An 18,926-nucleotide genomic window follows, 5' to 3' on the forward strand; every position below is an offset into this window, starting at 1 on the left:
CTCTGTTTCTCTGCATCCTTCCAATTCCTGATGTTATACCTTTTAAAGTCTTCTTTCTCGACCATATCCCTCCAGGCTAAATTTTTTTCTTCCTCTGAGTTCTTCCAGGCGTAAATGCTTTCTTCAGCGTTATAGCTATGATGGATGGTCAACCTTCTCCGATCTTAGATATCTTCTTCAGTGTCCAGACCTGAACCGAGGTTTTTACGTTTCTTTTATTCTGATGTTTCATTTCTGCTTATCTTATGTTTCTCAGCCTGCATTCACCTGTGATTAAACAACTGTATAAAAAAATTAAGTATCGACATCATTATCTTGCTTTCCCGCTTTTGCAAAGACTTTTACCCGACAAATGATGCTCTTTCTGTTTGTATTTTGTTTCCTATTAACAAACAAACAAACATTATGACTGGTTGATAAACAAAAGCTGTTAGTCTGATTAGAAAAATTCAAAAAGCCTCCATTGTCAAATCCCTTAAAAAATTGTGAGCGAATAGGCAAAGTGATCTGTAGGACACTTAATGTATTTCACCAGACCAAAATGCAATATCCTAAGAAAGTCAAGAGTATTATAAATGGCTATTAGTTTGTCTTTTGGAAGAAGGCTCCTGGTCTGGAAATGCGTCCCGACAAGTCCATTCCAATTTTTCGAAAGTTTGGTTATGCGATGCTTCAAGGTAAGATGTTCAACCACCAGAAGTCTCAAGAATTCGACGTATTTCACTTGAAAAATGTGTTTTTTACTTATATTGATTTTAAAGTCGGCTGCAATAGAGGCTGAAGAAAAGGAAGATCGTGTGATTGATCTTTTCTACGTTCCAGTCAAGCTTCTGTGAAGCCTCGTGTTGTTTTTCTTATGGTTTAAACTATCCTCTACCAAGGACGATGCCCTTATGATCTCCACCTTAAAGCAACGATAAGATAACGACTGAACAGCAAACCAAATGGCTAGACAGCCAACCGTGCCCAGAAATTTAAAAACAATAATGTCACTTATGAAGAAAATGGGAAACGGTTGTTTCGCGGTGGTATTTGTAGCAAAAGACTGACGAGTTTTTCAAAAGAACGTTAAAACGATTAGCTAAATAGAAATATATTTGATTTTTGTAGTGGAAGTTATGATTCTTTCTAAGTGAAAAAGGAAATAATTCTACGTAGAAAAAAGCGACAAAGTTGGAAATGCATTATCACATGAGGAAGTGATGAACAGAGTAACAAGTGAAGGAAAAGTTGTGGCAATGCAGCAAAGTACTTGATTGCATTGTTTTGTATTTGTTTCTACCTAGCATCCGAAGGTAGTTTTTAGGACGCTGGAAAGCTTATGCTTATCGAGCAGTGTCCTGGTCCTTCCTCTCGATGTGACCACACCTCGTGATTCATATGCCTGGAATTACGGAGAGCTTTCGACTCTCCTCACTCTGGCGGAAGTTTGGTCATGCCAGAGTATGCGTCAATCTTATACAACAATTCGGAATTAATCCAACGACATACGCATAACTGTATGTGGAATCATTATAGACAACAATTTTTAATCAAAGTAAACAATTTTTGTTTTGACTTACAACTAAAATGTTGTGTCTACATTGAACCAGAAAGACAGCTTATAATGCAACAAAGTTTGAAAACGCCTTCAATTTTCCAATCAAAAGATAAACTTACGGAAGAAAAGTAAATAACAATGAACTGATAAAACAATCAAAATAGCCTTTTAAATTAAGATCTTTGAGAATTTTCTAGCTTTCCATTCACTTGTTTGCGATGGCTAACAGAAGCAGCTGCTTAGGTGGGAAGTCACGTGACTCAAAAGGAAGATCACGATCTTAAAGTCAAAAAGTCAGAAAACCAATCACGTTTGCCAAAATTGCTTTTGAATTAAAGGATTTATATTCTGCAATTTGATAATCATTTAACAATACTGTTGGAAACAAATTAATCAAAATCTATTACAAAAACTCTTTATAGACAAGTGCATAACTCTACAAAAAAGACAGAAAGCTATATACAAATATCAGCTACATGATTCATGTAGCCATTTTCATATATATACACTGGTTGTCCGCTTATAAAAGTAGCATGAATGTTAAACTCATCGTCAATTATAACAAAATCAGCATCTGAATAAAATTCTAACGTCCCTTTTTTATTTTCGATTCCGAGAAGCTGTGCCGGATGTAAAGTTGCTGCTTCCAGCGCCTCCACAGTAGAACAACCTTTAAAATTAAAAAAGCCACGCATCACAAATTAAGCTAAATCTAATACGGTTTTGATTTTTGGCAAAACTCTTCAGTTGCAAATTATCTTTTGGATTAAGGCCAAACAACAGGCTTGTTTTTCGATTTGCATTTGCACCAGACTTTTATATGTTAAGTAGACTTTTACGGAAAGATCTCAATAAATATAAGTATTAATAGAACTTTCCAAAGGTAATAGAACATTTCTCACCTGCGGCCTTTCTGAAATGTCGTAAGCACTCCTTCATGGTCACAATGCTTAAAAAGAAAACAAGACTCTTAAGCAACAAAAGGTACGGCATAGCCCCACACTTTATAAAGGATTTGTTTGCAGTAAAAGAAACTCCCTATGAATTAAGAAACAGCAACTTTGTAATTCCGAAATTTCGTACGGTAAAAGAAGGAAAACATTCAGTAAGATACTTTGGCCCATATCTGTGGAGCAAATTAAAGAGAGCTATCAAGGAGGTGACAACAATAACCCAATTCAAGAAATGTATAAGAAAAATGGACTTAGAAACTCTTTTAGACTGTAGACTTTAGTTTAGTTGTACATAGGATTTTTAGAAATTTTTATGTTTTAATAATTATACTGTAATTTCATATTTTATGCTCTAATTTAACTTTATATACTTTTTTCGTTGTGTCCCCAATTAGCTTGTAAGCTAATTATTTTTTGACACATTAATAAAGTTTTTGATTGATTGATTGATTGATTGATTGATTGATTGATTGATTGACGCAAAAGATGTCTGAATATTTACAAAACAATCAATCATACCAGTCAAATCAATCAGTCAGTCAGTCAAGCAGTCAGTCAATCAATTTTTTTCATTAATTTCGATATATGATTCATGATATCAACTAACATCATAAACAATTACAACCACGAATACTCTAAAAAGGAGAACTGGTTATTATCGAATAAAAATAAATTTTAATATAGAACATGAATATTGTTAATGGCTACTTTGGACACTTAGAAAAAACACATAAGAGAGCTATCGAGCTAAGAGCCCCTGCTTAGAATTTTACGTTTAACTTGAACTAGAGTTTTTACTACTGAAATGACATTGAATCTACGTATTCAAGAGCACTTCCTTGCAACTTCTTTGGAAGCTGAAAATCAAGCATATTGAGACTAAGCGTACCATCAAAGTCTTACAACCAGCCCATTTGTAATTGCCATGATTTTCTTAACGCCAAAAATTTCGAATAATGACAAGGCCATTTAATACCCACTTGCATGGATAATTTTTTCAACGCCATGCCTATGTTTAGAACCTTTGATTACAAAAATCCCAGCTGTTTGGGTGGAACAGATCCATTCCAATATTTCATTTTGCATTCCCCTACCTCTCACTAAAAATCGATTGTGGAAAAAATTCAGCTATTTGCCCTCAGCATGAACGCTGCCTCTCCTGCCTTAATCTTGTGCAGGCGTCGCTGCATGTAACCGAAAGTTTCCTAAACAGAAAGAACATTCTATTTGTACCAGGATCCAACCAAAAGTTTTCCTTCCCTTCTTTTCCTTCTCCACGGATCAACCCCTAAACTTCATCAGATGGTGCCAAAACAATACAAGCCGCGGCTTATAACAGAATAAATACGGTACTCAAGGTTAAAACAATATGCTATTTTACACCATAAGTTAGGATCTACTTTTAAAATAATAAATTCAACTAACCTCCCCGCTAGTGTATTTGTGCCAACAAGAGTTGCTCTGTTCTTTTCGATATTTACTTTCATTGTACCTAGTAGATGTTCTCCAGGTGGAAGACCCATTGCTGCGATGGCATCCGTGACAAGAACAAGGCCTTATAAAAAGGATAAAAAGATGCACATAATCCTAGCTTTTGTAAGTAAAGAAAATTTAAAGCCCAAAACCAGCGTATTATAGGCATCTGATACCACATCCACGTACCACAATACCCGTGTAAAAGTCAGTATAGACGCATACCTTTTGGATGAGCCCTGTAAGCTATACGTAGAGCTGTGGGGTGCGTGTGTATGCCATCAGCTATAATCCCATAGAAAGCATATTTTGGAATCACATTACTAGTAAGAACCCCAATTAGGCCAGGATCTCGATGGTGGAATGGAGCCATAGCATTGAACAAATGAGTGATGAATGTCGCTCCTCGGCGAACAGCTTCTTCGCCTTCTAGAAGATTAGCATTACTATGACCTGTAAAATTAAGAATAATATCAGGTTAGTTGATAGCAAGGACTAAAATGTAAATGCCACGGCAGATGGCGCCAAAAACAATGCTTCATGTGTTCTAAGTTTCCGCTGTGAGTATGGAATCAATTATGGGCTAAAATCATGTACTGTAAAAAATGACATGATATGGTGAGGGTGTATTAGAGAATGGGGAATCACTAGCAATATTTACTTTGACATTAGCGACTTATTCAAGAGGGAAACAATTCGAAGGTTTATGGTAGTTGAATGCATTGCGTGTAGTAATGTTGACATTTAAACAAAATAAGAAGAATCCTGTCTGAAAAAAGCTTGCACTTTTGGGGTTCCTGGAAAAGGCAAAGGAACAGACTCTGATAACAATTGGGATCGAAAAAATTGTGGACAATACTTAGTGGAACGATCTTTTCATTGAGGCTTTAAATCAGTGCACTTGGGGAAAAAATAGACCAGAGGTATCAATATCTCAAAAAAATTACTTTTTGGTTAAAATTTGGAACTAAAAAAGAAAGATTCATAAATAATTAAGAATTATGAAAGAAAATTTTTTAAGCTTTTTACCAATCGAAACGATGACATTGTTCCTGACAAAATGTGGTATTGCCTCAAGCGCTCCATCGATTTCTGGTGCTATAGTTACCATTGCAGCATTATCAAGAGACCCATAAATTTCTGTAACACCTCTTACTGCATCCTTTGTTGGAACTGTAATGTATTCAGGATTATGGGCACCCTTTTTCTCTGCATTGATAAATGGCCCTTCGATGTGGGCACCTAGTAAAAGAAAGATGCTCTGTAAAGATCAAATATCTTACGAAGATGCATACACATAACCTATCTATCAATAGACTCAACTGAAATTCTAGACAATTTCAGAATCTTGAGAGAACCCACCAATAATCTCTGCACCATGAGATCCACCTTGTTGTGCAGAAATCTTTGGAAGTGCCTGGAAATAAAATATAATTAAATTATTTGTCAGTCAAACATGATATCAGATATTTGTATCTTTTGTTGAATACATGTAGCGTGACATTTTTGCACAGATTTGCCTGATGAAACTACAAAAAGCCACAGACACCTGACAGCCAGGACTTAAAGGGGCAGTTTTAGGGGAAAGGTGTGGTGGTCTGATGATACTTTTGTAGACCAACAGCTTCCTTATGATACTGCCAACTCAGTTTAAAAATTTACAAACGAAAAGGTTATTTTCCAAAAAAGACAAACTATGTGACATTTGCCATTTTCAGCTTTCATACTAATTAAATTTACAGCTTCATTTTGGAAATCACTCTGAACTTCATTAAGATTAACCATTTTATTTCAAGTTCTGATACAATTTTCCTGTTTTTCTGTGCTAGCATTGTAGATTTTATGACAGTATAAGTTTCACAACAATAATTCTTACGGGTGATTAATTAAAGTTGCTAATTAAAGTCAAATCCTTGCTAAAACTGTGACCTAATGTTGATATGAATTCGTTTTCATTAGCAATAGCATCATAAAAAATCACACATGCTACAAATTCTCTTTTAAGCCCCCCCCCCTTCCTTGTAAGAAGCTATTTTCAGAAGGAAAAATTTAGTAAGTCCTCTCTCAATTTAGCCCCCCCCCCCAAAAAAAAAAATTCACCGATGCCAAAGTGACAAGTGAACTTGAAAAAAACAAATACTTTCATTTTATTAATTGGTTGTTCAATATTTCTCATCAAACAAATTTCAAATCATGTTTCTTCCAGTCTTGATGGATCCGAAGACAAACATCTAATGTGTATTTAAGCAAAAGCCTTTTACCAAAATTACAGGACTTTGGTACTCAGAGGGATGAAGTCGACCCTTTCGAATGCTTAATTTCAGAAGACGACATGGCCCAAGAAGATGATTTGAGAATTAATATTTTATGATTATGGTGAAGACAATATTATTGAGATGTAGATGCCTGATTTGATGATTTTTATTTTGCAAATAACAAAGAAGTAGTCTGACCATTAAAAACAGATTTTATTACAAAATGTTTATAAAGCCCCTCTCTCAATTTAGCCCCCCTTTTATAACCCCCTTTCAAGTGCTGAAAAATAATAAGCCCCCCTGGGGGTTTAAAAGAGAATTTATGGTACATTGAGTGCCAAAGAAACAGGGGTTTGGTGTGAAAATCATGTTAGTTGATAGCAAGGACTAAAATGTAAATGCCACGGCAGATGTACAGCATTGTACTGTACAGTGCTGATCTCACCAATCTCTAAAGAAACCCGTTTTTTGAATGAATATTTGTTTAGAAAGACTTCTCTGTTGACTTGAAGTCAGCTGACAATTGAATATCTATAATTTGTGAAGAGTATGATTTGAGACTGATATAACTTGCATTATGAGACATCATGTGGTGGTGGTATTTAGAGGTTGCATTTGTTTACACAATCTACTCATTATTTATCATGATAAATTCCCATAACCTACCTTTTTATAGACTTCACTTGGTGATGTGACAATAGTTGGACAAAATGATGTTACTCCATGTGCCAAAATTCCCTTTGCAACATATTTTAATGCACCATCTAACTTTTCAACATTGGAGGAAAAATCATGTCCAAACCCACCTGTAATGGAGAAAGTTTCAAAGTGAGTTATTCCTGTTTCTAAAAATTAAGTTGGGCAAGTGCTGGATGGCTACCTGTCTAGTCCCCAACAAATAAAGCTCAGTATTCCCCAAGGCTCTGTCATTGCTCTTATTTCACTCATCAATTTCATTATACTTCTCCAACCAGAGCTCATTAATCTGTGCGAGCGTGCAAAGGGGGTTGCAGGCACAGAAGTTCACCACTTTCAGCACAGAAGTCTCAGCAATTTCTGCAGGCATATTTCTGAGTCAATTATTATATACCTTTATTGTGTTACAGTCATGCTTTCTTTAAACAGCTTTCTTGGTATTGAAATTGAACAGTCAAATGAAATATAAAAGGTAGTAGTAGAAAGTCTTCATTACCAAAATGACAGAAGGTCCTTACTCTATTATCAAGTTGTCTGCTTAACTCTTATCACCTTTTATCTCTTGGTGGAAGAGATCACGAAAGTAATTGGGAATGGGATCTTTTATGGCTATTTTTTATATCTTTGAAATGAGAAAAAACCCAGTGTAATTGTCGAAATTCTTTTAACTTTTGCCAACAAAGCGAAAGCAAAATCCTAAAATTCAGAAACTTTGAAAGAAGATGTTGTAAACAAAACTGCTCCATTAAAAGTAAAGTGCTCAAGATATCGGAAAGGGTTTCTACTGAAGATGTCTTTATTTGATAAAATCGATAACAGCGATAGGGCTACTTGACAACCCAAAGTGACCCTTTGATAAAAACTGGATCATTCCCTTTTTATGTACAAAATGTAACGCTAGTAGCATTTGTTCAGTTTTACATGTAGTTATATGTAGTTCATTATGATATCGATATGGCATATGCCTTTGACAAACGTTAGTTGGTGTAATAGTACTGAGCGTAACAGGGAGGTTTTCGATTTATCAATATCTGTCTATAAATTGCAACCTATTTTACTTGTAGGCATATTTTTACTTGGCTTTGCACTCGCAGGCACAAAAAATCATTAATGAGCCCTGTCTCCTACCTCTATGCTCTTCCAGATTCTTTCTCTGACGCCTATCTAAGTCCTTCATTTTTCTTTGTTTCACATCAAAATTTTGCTACTGATGGTCTGGCAAAAATCAAGTTGTGGGTTGAAGGCATTTGGACTAGGTTAAATCAAAGTAAAACCACACAGGTTGTCATTTCACATGTTACATTCCAGTATTTCATGGAATGGAACTGAATTGGTTATTTCTACTTTACTTCTACAAATTGGTCTTTCTCTATTGCATTAAATTTCAGTTGCTAATTTTCATGTAAAAAGTTTTCAGGTATTTTATCTGTTTAGTTTAGTTCAGCTTCACTTTATAAGTCCATTACATAAAAATACAATTAATTCACCTAATAATTTAAACATCTGTATTCTTTTTTAACCTAAATATTTCACGCATCTTCTTCAAAAATTGGATGTGTTAAATGTATCTTTTGTCTTCTGTAATCCGGAATGTAAAGTCACAGTTGATTTGTTTGTGCCAGGTGTAGAACTTTTTAGACATAAAAATAGTTATCAACATAATGGTGTCACCATATTCTAGAAATGAAAGGTTACTTCGTTCAACTCACCATTGATTTGGACGTCAATAAATCCTGGCGATATAATCAGGTTTTTGCAATCAATTTTCAAGTCAGCTTGAATTTTTTCATCGAAAAAAATTTGCTCTGGGTTGCATATTTTACCGCCCCGCACCCATAAATCATCAAGGACAATAGCACCTCTGTAAAGAATTCTGCAGTTTATAAACTGGATCAAACTCCCATTTTTGCATGATTCAACTGCTCGCTTGCTCATGGCATGTATTTGTCGTCAACGAATATACCATACGCCCCCTCTTTGTACCCCTTACCTATGTTGTTCTGTCCTCGTCTCTTTGAAAATTAATGGTGCCCAAACCTCCTTTTCATCTCGAGGCGACAATTAATGTGTATTTAGGTACGACGACGACGAGTACGGTCATATATAGCAAATGTACGACAGGGATCGGTGTCACACCACTGATCAGGGGCGGTCTGGCAGGGGGGCAGGGGGGGCAGTGGACCATGGCCCCAGCTGACTTTTCATAGGGGTGCCAAAGCCTCCAAATAGTTTGATACAGAATCAATTATACGACCGACATATCTGGCAGGAGCGGATCCAGCAATTATTCTGAGGGGTGCTCATACAGAAAGTTTCATAACTAAGGGCGCTGCTATTGACAAACATCGTACCCCTGTTAATATGCCATAAAGATAATTTAAGCCTGCTGTAACCTGAGATGCCAGAATGACTCAATTTAAGAATTTATGTAAAAGTTCAAAAAAAATTTAAAAGTTTATTAACTTTCTTGCTACACTTCAATCAGTAGCTTACTTATCAGTAGTTGTAACTTAAGATTCAATAACACAGATATCCATAGAATACTTTCAGCTATTCCTAGACAAAGGCAAATAGTTCAAAAAAATTGATACAATTTTACTTAAACTTTACAAAACATAAAGTATCTTTTGAAGATCTGTGGAGTATCATGTTAAGATGGACATCCTGCGCGAAATTTTTTAATGAGTTACAGGTGAATAGAATGGAACGTCAGGCACTACGGAGCAGGATGGTTGGAAGGGACTATAGCTCTAAGACTTTTGTCCGTTTCTGCAGAGCGCCTTGGAAATAATTGTGATCACAACACAACAACAGTATGTTACTGACGTAATAAGGAGCACACTTTTTAGCAAGAGTTTAATTAGAAAAGTGTTATAGTTATACGTAGCAGAAAGTTATGCCAAGAATACGCCTAAAAATATAAATGTAAACAATACAAACATCAGCGAGGATCAGCATTTAAAATATCTAATAGTTTCATCCTGCGTGGATGTTTTTGGGCGAATTGGTCAATAATCATGTCAATTGAAACACGTATGTCACGATGAACGTGCAACAACGTCAATGCATTCAACCTTTCTTGCTTCATGGTACTTCTAAGATACGTTTTTAAACGACGAAGAGCAGATATTGATCTCTCGCAGGTACAAGTGGTTACAGGTATGGTTGCAAGAATTTGGAAAACTGTATACATGTTCGGAAATGTAAGTCTATCAATTAGTGGCAAGAGTGATTGCACGGTTGAGGGTGGAGTACCTTGATAATCTTGCCATGTTTTTTCCCACATATCCAGCTCCAGATCAATGTGCCTTTTTTCGGGTAGATCGTCCCAACAATGGGCAAGAAAACCTCCGAACTTTACTCGCCAGTCTTGCTGGCACACCACTTTTGCTGGAAGTGCGTGGAACGCACTAAGCACAGCAATATTCGTGTCTGAGAAGCGAAGCGATATCTGGCCACAAAGATGATCGAGAAATGGTATCGATAAAGAACGTTGATAGTATTCGGAGGGTGTTTGAGCTGGTGTATTTGTTCGATTCAATTGCCTTGCCACTGTCCTTGGAGCTGATGGCACAGTGTCAACGAGCTCTGCCAAACTGGTTGCCTCTTCAAACCAAGAATTATGATTGACAGATATCTCGGTCCTGAGCTTTGAGAGTAACCCGTTTAGAAATTTCACCTTTTCGACACATTTCACAACATCGTAATCAGTAGCTTGCAGTTGTTTGGTTAGTGGTCTTGTAAGTGCAAGACAACGATAGACAACGACGAGTGTTACAATAAACTGGAATGAAACAGTTCCGTAAAAAAGCCCGGATGCATCTCTACACGAATCTGAACTCCACGTTCCTTCCAAGTTATCTTTAACTTCAGCCAGTGCCGCAACAATTGCCTGGAAAAGCTCAACAAAAACCTCAAGACCATCAATTCGTGCAACCCACCTTGTGCGGCATACGTCAATCAGATGGTTATGACGAGATTGAGGAAACAAAGATTTTATTTTGTCGCAAAGCAATACATATCGTTTTGGGTGCACATTAAAAAATTCAGACACGACTCGCACGTGCCCCATCATATTTTTGACCATTTGAATTTGACAAGCTGACGCTATACATAGATTCAAAACATGCGATCGACAATGGACATAGATAGCTTTGGGATAATCGCGTTGTATGGTAACCGCTGCACCGGAGCATTTTCCTGACATGTTTGCTGCGCCATCATATCCCTGCCCTCTACAGTTAGCAATAGGCAAGCCCAGCTCCTCTAGCTTCTCTTTGATTTTCTTTGCTATTGCCCGGCCAGTTAGACCTTCATTACACTCGGTAAATCCTAAAAATTCCTCGCGAATTGTAGATGTACCATCAACAAAACGAACAACTATAGACATTTGCTCGACATTGCTGACATCAGCTGCCTCGTCAGCTAGTACTGAAAAATACTTTGCCTGCTGTATTTCGCTCACCAATGACTTTTGTACAGCACCACCACAAATTGCTATAATTTCATTTTGGGTAGTTTTGGACCGATAGGTTGCGTTCCCAGGAGCATTCAACAAGTGGTCCTGAAAATTAATGTTATTACCAAAAGTTGCCAAAAAAGACAAAATTTCTTGCAAGTTACCAGGATTGTTTGAATCCACTTCATAGAAATCAGAATCATCCCTGTGTCCTCTCAAAGCCATTGCCTGCCTTGCCAATAAGAGAATTGCTCCAACTATTGGCTTGAGTTTCTCCCGATTTTTTGAAACCTGCTCGGAAACAGCATGATTCAGCTGGACGTCAACAGAGCTCACTTTATTTTGCATTCTTAAACGAAATTGTGTAAACCTTTCCGTTGCTGTCTTATGAATAGAGGACTTTTCAACATGGTCATTAAGCTTCTTCAAGGCCTTTGACCAGCTCTTAAAAGGCTCTTTGAAAAGATGCCTTAGCTTTGAAGCGTTATGTGTGTATTCACCACCAAACATAACACAATTGATGCAAAATGCCCCATCTAGCATGTAAGAATACGCAAGCCATGGATACCTTTGCAACCAAGAATGCTGAAATCGACGCCCCAAGGAATTGACAGGGAAATGAAAATCCTTTCCAGGTTTCCAAATATTGTTCAGAAGATCATACTTTTCTTGATCGCAAAGGGAAGAGCACGATTGGTAAAAATTTCCTATGTCATTTTGAGGACAGGAAGAGGCGGAGGAAGCTTCTGGAAGTAAAGGAAGACATCGAACGTCCATTTTTGAGCTGTCAACTATCTCGCTTTCAGAAGAAACCACTGTGAAAGCCTGGGAAGAAGATGCCGAATCATCAAATTTAGCTTTCTTAAAGGCATATGCATCTATTTTCATCTGCGTACGCTTGGAAGCTCTTACTGGCTCTTGTCTATTGTAATCGTTTGCTCGACATTTTGATATACCTAGCTTGCCGCTTCCAGTTTCTAAAGCATCTTCTGACATTTGCAGTAAAGGAACGTAATAGTCTTTGTTTTCTGGAAATTTACTTTCAGAGGAGGTGCAACGAAAAATATGGATCTTTGTATTGCTTGAAGAGGAAGAGCCTCTTGGCAAAATAGTGCTGTTAAAAAGTAATTCCCTGCCATTACGACTCTCAACTTCACTTTCATTGTCCCCAGCCAAGGTACTGATTGGATAGTAGGATTCAATGACTACGTCAGTAGCACTTGAAAGGGCAAGCATTGAAAGAAAAGATGAGGATGAAAAGTCATTTGCAACAATAGAAGCCTCAGCATCGACTAAAGATTCAAAGCATTTTTCCTTATAGTATTTAAGTGCACGATCAGAGACAATGTTCTGTAATGCATTTTCTGTAGACCTACTGTAGACCTCTATTGCTTGCGGTGACTTTATCAAGGGATGGGTTTCATAGTAACTCGAGTGTAAGAAAAGCTCAATGCTTGTAAGGCCACGTAAGCATCTTGCTAGTGACTTATCTCCAAACAAAGCTTGTGAGCATGCATTAAAGAGACTGCTTCCATCATCTCGCGTGCTGCAAAAGTAATATGGAAAAATATGGTACAATAAAAAAATCAGCCAATTTGTTCAGTGCAATGGTTGAAATGTAGCTATGAGCAACAATGGAATAAAAGGCAACCTACTGTCACAACGTTTTCAATTTTTTTCATATAGATTTGTGAGCAAAGTATGGTCAAGTCTAACAAATAATTTACTCTAGAACTTTTAAAGATTAAACAAACTAAACAAAAATATATGAAAAGACATGGTCGCCAAGTGCAAAAGTAGATTCCTCCGCAGAGGTAATAGAAAGGGACAGATTTTTCTCTGCAGCCATGCCTTCTATATTTCCTGCGCAATGAATTACGATTTTTTCAATGATGCGGTTGCTTAATTCGACATAAATAGTCGAGTTAGTTGCCAAAGATTGAGCATAAAAATACACGGGATATAAGTATGAAGGCTTCAGCTTTGAGGCATTGTGTATGAAGTACGATGAACCAGAACACAGCACTTTCAAATTTTCAGTCAGTGTATGTAACAGTTTGGAAAACGAACTCTGAAAAACGGAAATGATTGGCAATTAACGCTTTTTTCTCGCGCCACATAATTATGTGAGAAAAACAAAACATAGGAAGGGCGAGTAAAGGTTATGAGTAAATTGAATAGTGTGTTAGTGTGTGTGGTAAAGAAAAAGTAAACAATAGGGAATGTGCAATATGAGAGTGATGTAGAGATGCCTGAGCTGCGACTGGCTGCGATGTGAGAATGTGATGGAATGGATGAAAAGGGGAAATCAACAAAAACAGACCTAAGTAGAGTCACTACAAATCACACAAAATTTCAAATTCAAGTCAATCGTTCTTCTTATTTGTGGCTCACTATACATTGTTCTTATAGCAGTGTTGAGGGGTTACATAATAGTCAATTTGAACAATCCATGGACCAATTATAACAAGTTGTCCATTCTTGCCGGATAATCCCAAAGAATTCCAATTTTTACTCTGAATCCCAGATTACAATTTCTGATCCCAACAGCTTTTCCACAGTCCCAGTTTCGTGAAATCTTGGATTGAATAATCCCAAATGGCAACTCTGGTACAAGATGAGAAAAAACCTACAAATTATCGACACCCACTAACATACAAATTAGTAGCCTGAGTTCCAGACTTTTAGTTTGGAGTCTGAAAGTCAGGCTAACTAATTAGTAGCGTACTAGTAAAGACTAATAAGTACAAGATGAGAAAAACCTAGTTACACTCATTTTTTTAAAAGAAACAGGTTATAAGAAACGGTAGGTTAAGGAAGTTAAGAAACAACCCTACCCAAATTGAAAAAAGCTAAGAAACTTTTATAATTTGCAGTTTTAATTTTCCGAGTTAACATTCGAAACAGTCTTATCATTGAACATCACTGTATATTGCAACACTACAATTGACAGACAGTTTGCATTCATTCTCAGTAAACTGCACACTCAAGTAATTTATCTCTGAATGTGAGTGAACTATTTACTTTACTTGGAAGCACGTTTAAAAATTCATTAGGTACCAAAGAAATTTAAGAAACATCTAAGAAACTTCTGATAACAAAATGGCCAGAAAATTTAAGAAAATGCCTACCAGCACCGGATCTTAGTTTTTTATAAAAAATACGTGTTTTCTTGTAGATTTTGTTGTTTTTTGAAAAAATTTGAAGTAAACAACTTTAAAGACCTTATCTCTTACCTGATGGGTACACGATCTCCAGCTCTGCAGTTCTCGCTTTTTGGAAACTGTAGCAAAGAAGCCGTACATAGTGTTCTTTCTTTCCTGGACTCATTGTAAATTTTCCAACGTCTAACATCTATTTCACGTTGAAATACCCGCTTGATATCTTCAAGCGTATCTCTTTTTACCCTACTACCAATTAATCCACTGTCGATGTTATACTTCAGCTGTCTTAGTAGCGATTTTGGATAATTGTCAGTTGTCATATTCAATGGCCTCTTAAATCGCCAGAAAGGACTTCGAAAACATATCTTGTAAATTTGCGCTACACCTAGCCATTTGTGGAACTTTCCATAGCTTTGCCTAAAATTTTAGCTAATCAGTCCCCCTGTTTAAGGTGATATCATAATTCAACTCCCCCTGGTCAATGCCAACTCCCCCTGGTCAAATTCCACAATACATTTGACTGTAGTTAACAGGGAAGAAACTCCCCCTGGTTAAGTCGGTATTCTTTGATATTTTAGATTTTTGAAATCCATGGGTTCTCGCGCCAATGTTGAGAACCCCTCGATCTGGCACAGTGATTGGCTAAATTCACTTCCACGGGTGCAGAAACTGGTATAATTTACAGGCCACGGGTGCCTCGAATGGCTGGGTTATAGAGGAGACAATGGTTTCCGAGTCTGTAGAATGCTATATAGCGAAACCAGGGGGAGTTTAATAGCATTTCATTTCTTCAAACGAAAAAATAGCGCTAAACACTTGTGAGACGGGGCACTAAAGCGGATGCTAGAATTTCAGGTTGTTGTGCGTAGTACTCAGAATTGAAGAGATTGTGCCTTCAATTGCTATTAAAAAAAAGCCTGCGAAATCTGAGGGGTGCTTGAGCACCCCTCGCACCCTACTGGATCCGCCCCTGTCTGGTTATTAGCAGTGGTGGCGCTAGAGACAAACCTTCAAGGTGCCGAAGATTATATTCTCCGTAACTGCCGACGCTGGATGTGTCAAATTGCCGACAGAAAAAAAATCGATTTGGGGGGGGGGTGGGTGTGGAATGCAAATTTACATGATTAAAAAATTATTGCTTGAAACTTTTTAGCTGGTGTCACAAACCTCTGCAATACATTTTGTCAATCTAACTCTGTATGATAATAACCGACTTTCCTAATAGTCTTGTCAAATCTCTATATCGGGACGGGCAAAATTTATAGATACTACCTGAGGCGGCACCATTGTTGCCGCCGAAGGGGCAGGAAATTTTCGAATTGTGATGCTTCTAGTTCCCTGGAAAATCACTCTTTTAAGCAGATTTCACTAAAGCAATCCTCCTAATCCTATTGAAAATTATTGTCTTTTTGGAAAAAATTTTTTACAGCAGATAAAAACAACAATTTCGCCGTGGTCTTGAAAAATACCAGGTTGTCTGTTAGGTATATCCTCATTCTGCTGTAGCAATGTTAGTTACCGTATCTTAGTTAGATTATAGAATTAAGCTTACTTACGAGTGCTACAGCAGAATGAGGATATACCTAACAGAACGGGAAATAAGTACTAACAAAACACACGGGGGTACCCTACATGTCAGTTACTTTTAAATTTAGATCCCTCTCTCCATCTTAGCATGCCTTATGAATGTTAAGTGGAGCTCATAGTGAATTGCAGTCGACGCTTCTACTGAGAAACTTTAGGAGAAATGGACACGAGGCACAATTTTACCTAAGATTGCTTGATCCTTTATTGATTTTATGACAGGAAGGTCTGTGAAATACCTAAAGCGTTTCTTCCATCGAGCGGATTTTACCTGAAATTTCCTATTGAGATACCATTAGGGTGGGTGTGACAACCCCCCAGTCGCGACGCAGCACCTCCAATGAAGGGGCACCGACATAGAGCATTTTTCCAAGAGCAGGCAAGCATATAGAGCAAGCAATAAAGTATTTTTCCAAAATCGTTTGTTGTGGGTGCAAAATTCTCCTTTGCCCCCTCCCCGCCCCCACTTTCCAACCTGTGTCGGAGTCCACGAGATTTTCTCAGCAATTTGTGCCTTGTAAGAAACTTAATGCGCAAATATTGCCTATTGTTGAATATTTCTTCCTATCTAAGTTGGAAGAAGTTAATCGATGGTTTTCTCTAAACCATTTGTTTGTCGCAAGCTATGCGGTGAAAAATGCTATTGAAAAATAGTTGATGAAAAAGGACAAGAAGTGCTTTTTGAAAAATTTATTATGCAAAATGTGCTCATGATCGAAATGTTTTCATTGGCAATGATAATGTCTTGAAACAAAAAGAGAATCCCTTAAGAAGAAAATTCATTAAAGACTTTATTTATGACAGCGTGATTTTGCTGTTGTTAGGGTAAATTTCCTTGAAACGGTCCAAAACATGATCCAAATCAAGCATCTCTGCACGTTTCGCATGAATTCCAAGCAGCAACAGGGATTTCAACCGAGAGGAGCACGATGGTATTGTGGGTCATGCGAAGGAGCACCATGAAATTAAGTCACAGCTTTCACGAAAGCGACAGGATATAATGCCACTATGATAGTAAAATTGCCGAAGAAAAGCCATTGAGAAAACCATAAACCAGCCAGTGCAGTTTTCTCTTCGATTATTTATGTCATTCAAACAACATGTAAACCGGGTGACATCCATCAAGTGCCGACGGTATTGAGAAAGCAAAATTTGATTGGCTGCCGACGGGGGAGCTAACAAAAATCTAGGGAGGCTTAAGCCCCCCTTGCCCCCCCCCCCATGCCGCCACTCCTAGTTATTAGGTCTCTAGGAGACCAGCCGAGACAAAGAAGAAGCCTTAAAATTCAAAATTGTCTCAAGGTGCGTGCCCTGAAGTGAGATTGCACTGGTCTTTGTGTTATGTTATCCAGGCAAAACATTTGTACTGTTAGCAGGGGTGCAAATTAAATCATTTTGGGGGAGGGGAGTGTGAGTCAGGAAACTTTTAAAGGCTTTTGTGTGGAGGGCACAGCACACAGACATACCCCGAAGACAGATTACGTTTAGAGCGTCCGGGGTCATGCAACCCCGGCATGTCCGGGGTGAAGCTAAAGCATAATGAAACCAGCTCGTATTATATTTCTTCGAAAGGGATAGAATAAACAGATGACAAAAGCCTCCCCCCCCCATATTTTTGCGTGATGCGTTATTGGCTATATTTTTGTGCATGAATACGTGAAATCTCGATTTTTTATGCGTGATTTCGTGAATATAGATCCCTACGTGAAGCGTGAAAGATGAGTTTTTCTTGCGTTATGTCGTGAAAAGGCTATAACTATCCGTGAATTCGCGAATGAAATTTTGAATGATAATTTAAAAAACCAATAATAGCTAAATCTCAAATTAATATTCAAAGTTTGAAAGCAGTGCTATAGTCATATCTATGGTTGTTGTCCTTCAAGCAGGGTTCTGATGAGCAATAAAGACCCGACGGAAATGGCGGGGAGTACCACTTTGGGGTGGGGAAATTTTGATTACCAGCTTTGAGTTCTTTATCAACTGGGGATATTGAATTGTGATGGTAAACGGTGATTTGCCGCTGTTTTTGGGTAAAATGGGGGCTAAAACCCTCTATCAAACACCGCATCAAAAAATTCACGTTCTTTAGAGGAAACACGGTATTCGGAATGTATTTTTTCGGGGCCTACTGGCCCAAAATTTGATATTGCTTCTATAATAGCAGACGTGTGAAAATAAGGCACCGATGAAAACGATTACAGGTACAGAGATTTAGTCAACAACCCAACATCATACATGGCCAAGGGAGTACCCCCAGTCTTGTATATTCAGAGAGGGGTGATCAGTTTGTGTTAAAAATATTATACCTAGAGGAAATTCAATTCTTATCTATAGCAAATCTAGGCAGCTTAGAAATATAGAGTCTTACGGATGTGATTTAAATCTAGATTTTCAACAATTCACATATCTGATCTAATCAATTTCAATAGCACATGGGCTTTTCATAGAAAAAACTAATTCTTAGAGAATTAAAGCCATTCTTAGACAGAATTTAGTCATTTTTTGGGCATCAAGAAATCTAAATTGAGCTCGTATTCTTTTGTAGATGGTCTAAGCATTGTGACTATGGTCTACAGTATAAAATTGAATGAAGATAATTCTTCTTTATTTTTATGCAATCAATGATACATGTAATAATATATTTATACGAATTCAGGGCCAAAAACCAGGAGGCTGTGTGGCAATGTCCCTCCAACTTTTTTCACAGCAAAATACAAATTTTCTAAGCAAATGTGCAAAAAATGTAGTTTTTCATTCTGCAAGTTTTTGTGCTTAACATTCTTTTTAATATGCCCTTAGTTT

The 18,926-nt window shown here is 37.4% G+C and overlaps 3 protein-coding genes across 3 annotated transcripts; all 3 read right to left on the minus strand.

Annotated features, from left to right (window-relative positions):
* Positions 1-1,197: 1,197 nt before the first annotated feature.
* Positions 1,198-8,860, minus strand: LOC135686539 (N-acetylglucosamine-6-phosphate deacetylase). The gene is made up of 8 exons (XM_065202792.2): positions 8,627-8,860; positions 6,888-7,027; positions 5,329-5,383; positions 4,996-5,208; positions 4,192-4,419; positions 3,919-4,048; positions 2,443-2,489; positions 1,198-2,210 (listed from the first exon to the last, which is right to left on the minus strand). Exons 1-8 carry the CDS (start codon positions 8,850-8,852, stop codon positions 1,996-1,998), a joined length of 1,254 nt encoding a protein of 417 aa, XP_065058864.2. The 5' UTR covers positions 8,853-8,860; the 3' UTR covers positions 1,198-1,995.
* A 328-nt stretch (positions 8,861-9,188) lies between these two features.
* Positions 9,189-12,753, minus strand: LOC135691051 (52 kDa repressor of the inhibitor of the protein kinase). Its single transcript, XM_089108960.1, has one exon. The coding sequence runs from the start codon at positions 12,610-12,612 to the stop codon at positions 9,859-9,861; it is 2,754 nt and encodes a 917-aa protein (XP_088965086.1). The 5' UTR covers positions 12,613-12,753; the 3' UTR covers positions 9,189-9,858.
* Positions 12,754-12,837: 84 nt separating this feature from the next.
* LOC135695203 (uncharacterized) lies at positions 12,838-15,507 on the minus strand. Its single transcript, XM_089108961.1, has 2 exons — positions 14,613-15,507; positions 12,838-13,983 (listed from the first exon to the last, which is right to left on the minus strand). The coding sequence occupies exons 1-2, from the start codon at positions 14,858-14,860 to the stop codon at positions 13,905-13,907; spliced, it is 327 nt and encodes a 108-aa protein (XP_088965087.1). The 5' UTR covers positions 14,861-15,507; the 3' UTR covers positions 12,838-13,904.
* Between the last annotated feature and the right edge of the window lie 3,419 nt (positions 15,508-18,926).

Source organism: Rhopilema esculentum, chromosome 6, assembly GCF_057945365.1.
Source record: "Rhopilema esculentum isolate cy_ngs chromosome 6, ASM5794536v1, whole genome shotgun sequence".
Classification (NCBI taxonomy): domain Eukaryota; kingdom Metazoa; phylum Cnidaria; class Scyphozoa; order Rhizostomeae; family Rhizostomatidae; genus Rhopilema; species Rhopilema esculentum.

Coding starts and splice junctions, on each gene's coding strand:
- LOC135695203 (XM_089108961.1), bottom strand. CDS start 14,860: ATGACAACTGACAATTATCCAAAATCGCTACTAAGACAGCTGAAGTAT. Junction 13,984..14,612: donor GGAGATCGTGTACCCATCAG/GTAAGAGATAAG, acceptor ATCTTGTACCAG/AGTTGCCATTTGGGATTATT.
- LOC135691051 (XM_089108960.1), bottom strand. CDS start 12,612: ATGCTTGCCCTTTCAAGTGCTACTGACGTAGTCATTGAATCCTACTAT.
- LOC135686539 (XM_065202792.2), bottom strand. CDS start 8,852: ATGAGCAAGCGAGCAGTTGAATCATGCAAAAATGGGAGTTTGATCCAG. Junction 5,384..6,887: donor CAAGTGAAGTCTATAAAAAG/GTAGGTTATGGG, acceptor TTTTATTTCCAG/GCACTTCCAAAGATTTCTGC. Junction 2,211..2,442: donor ACATTTCAGAAAGGCCGCAG/GTGAGAAATGTT, acceptor TTAATTTTAAAG/GTTGTTCTACTGTGGAGGCG.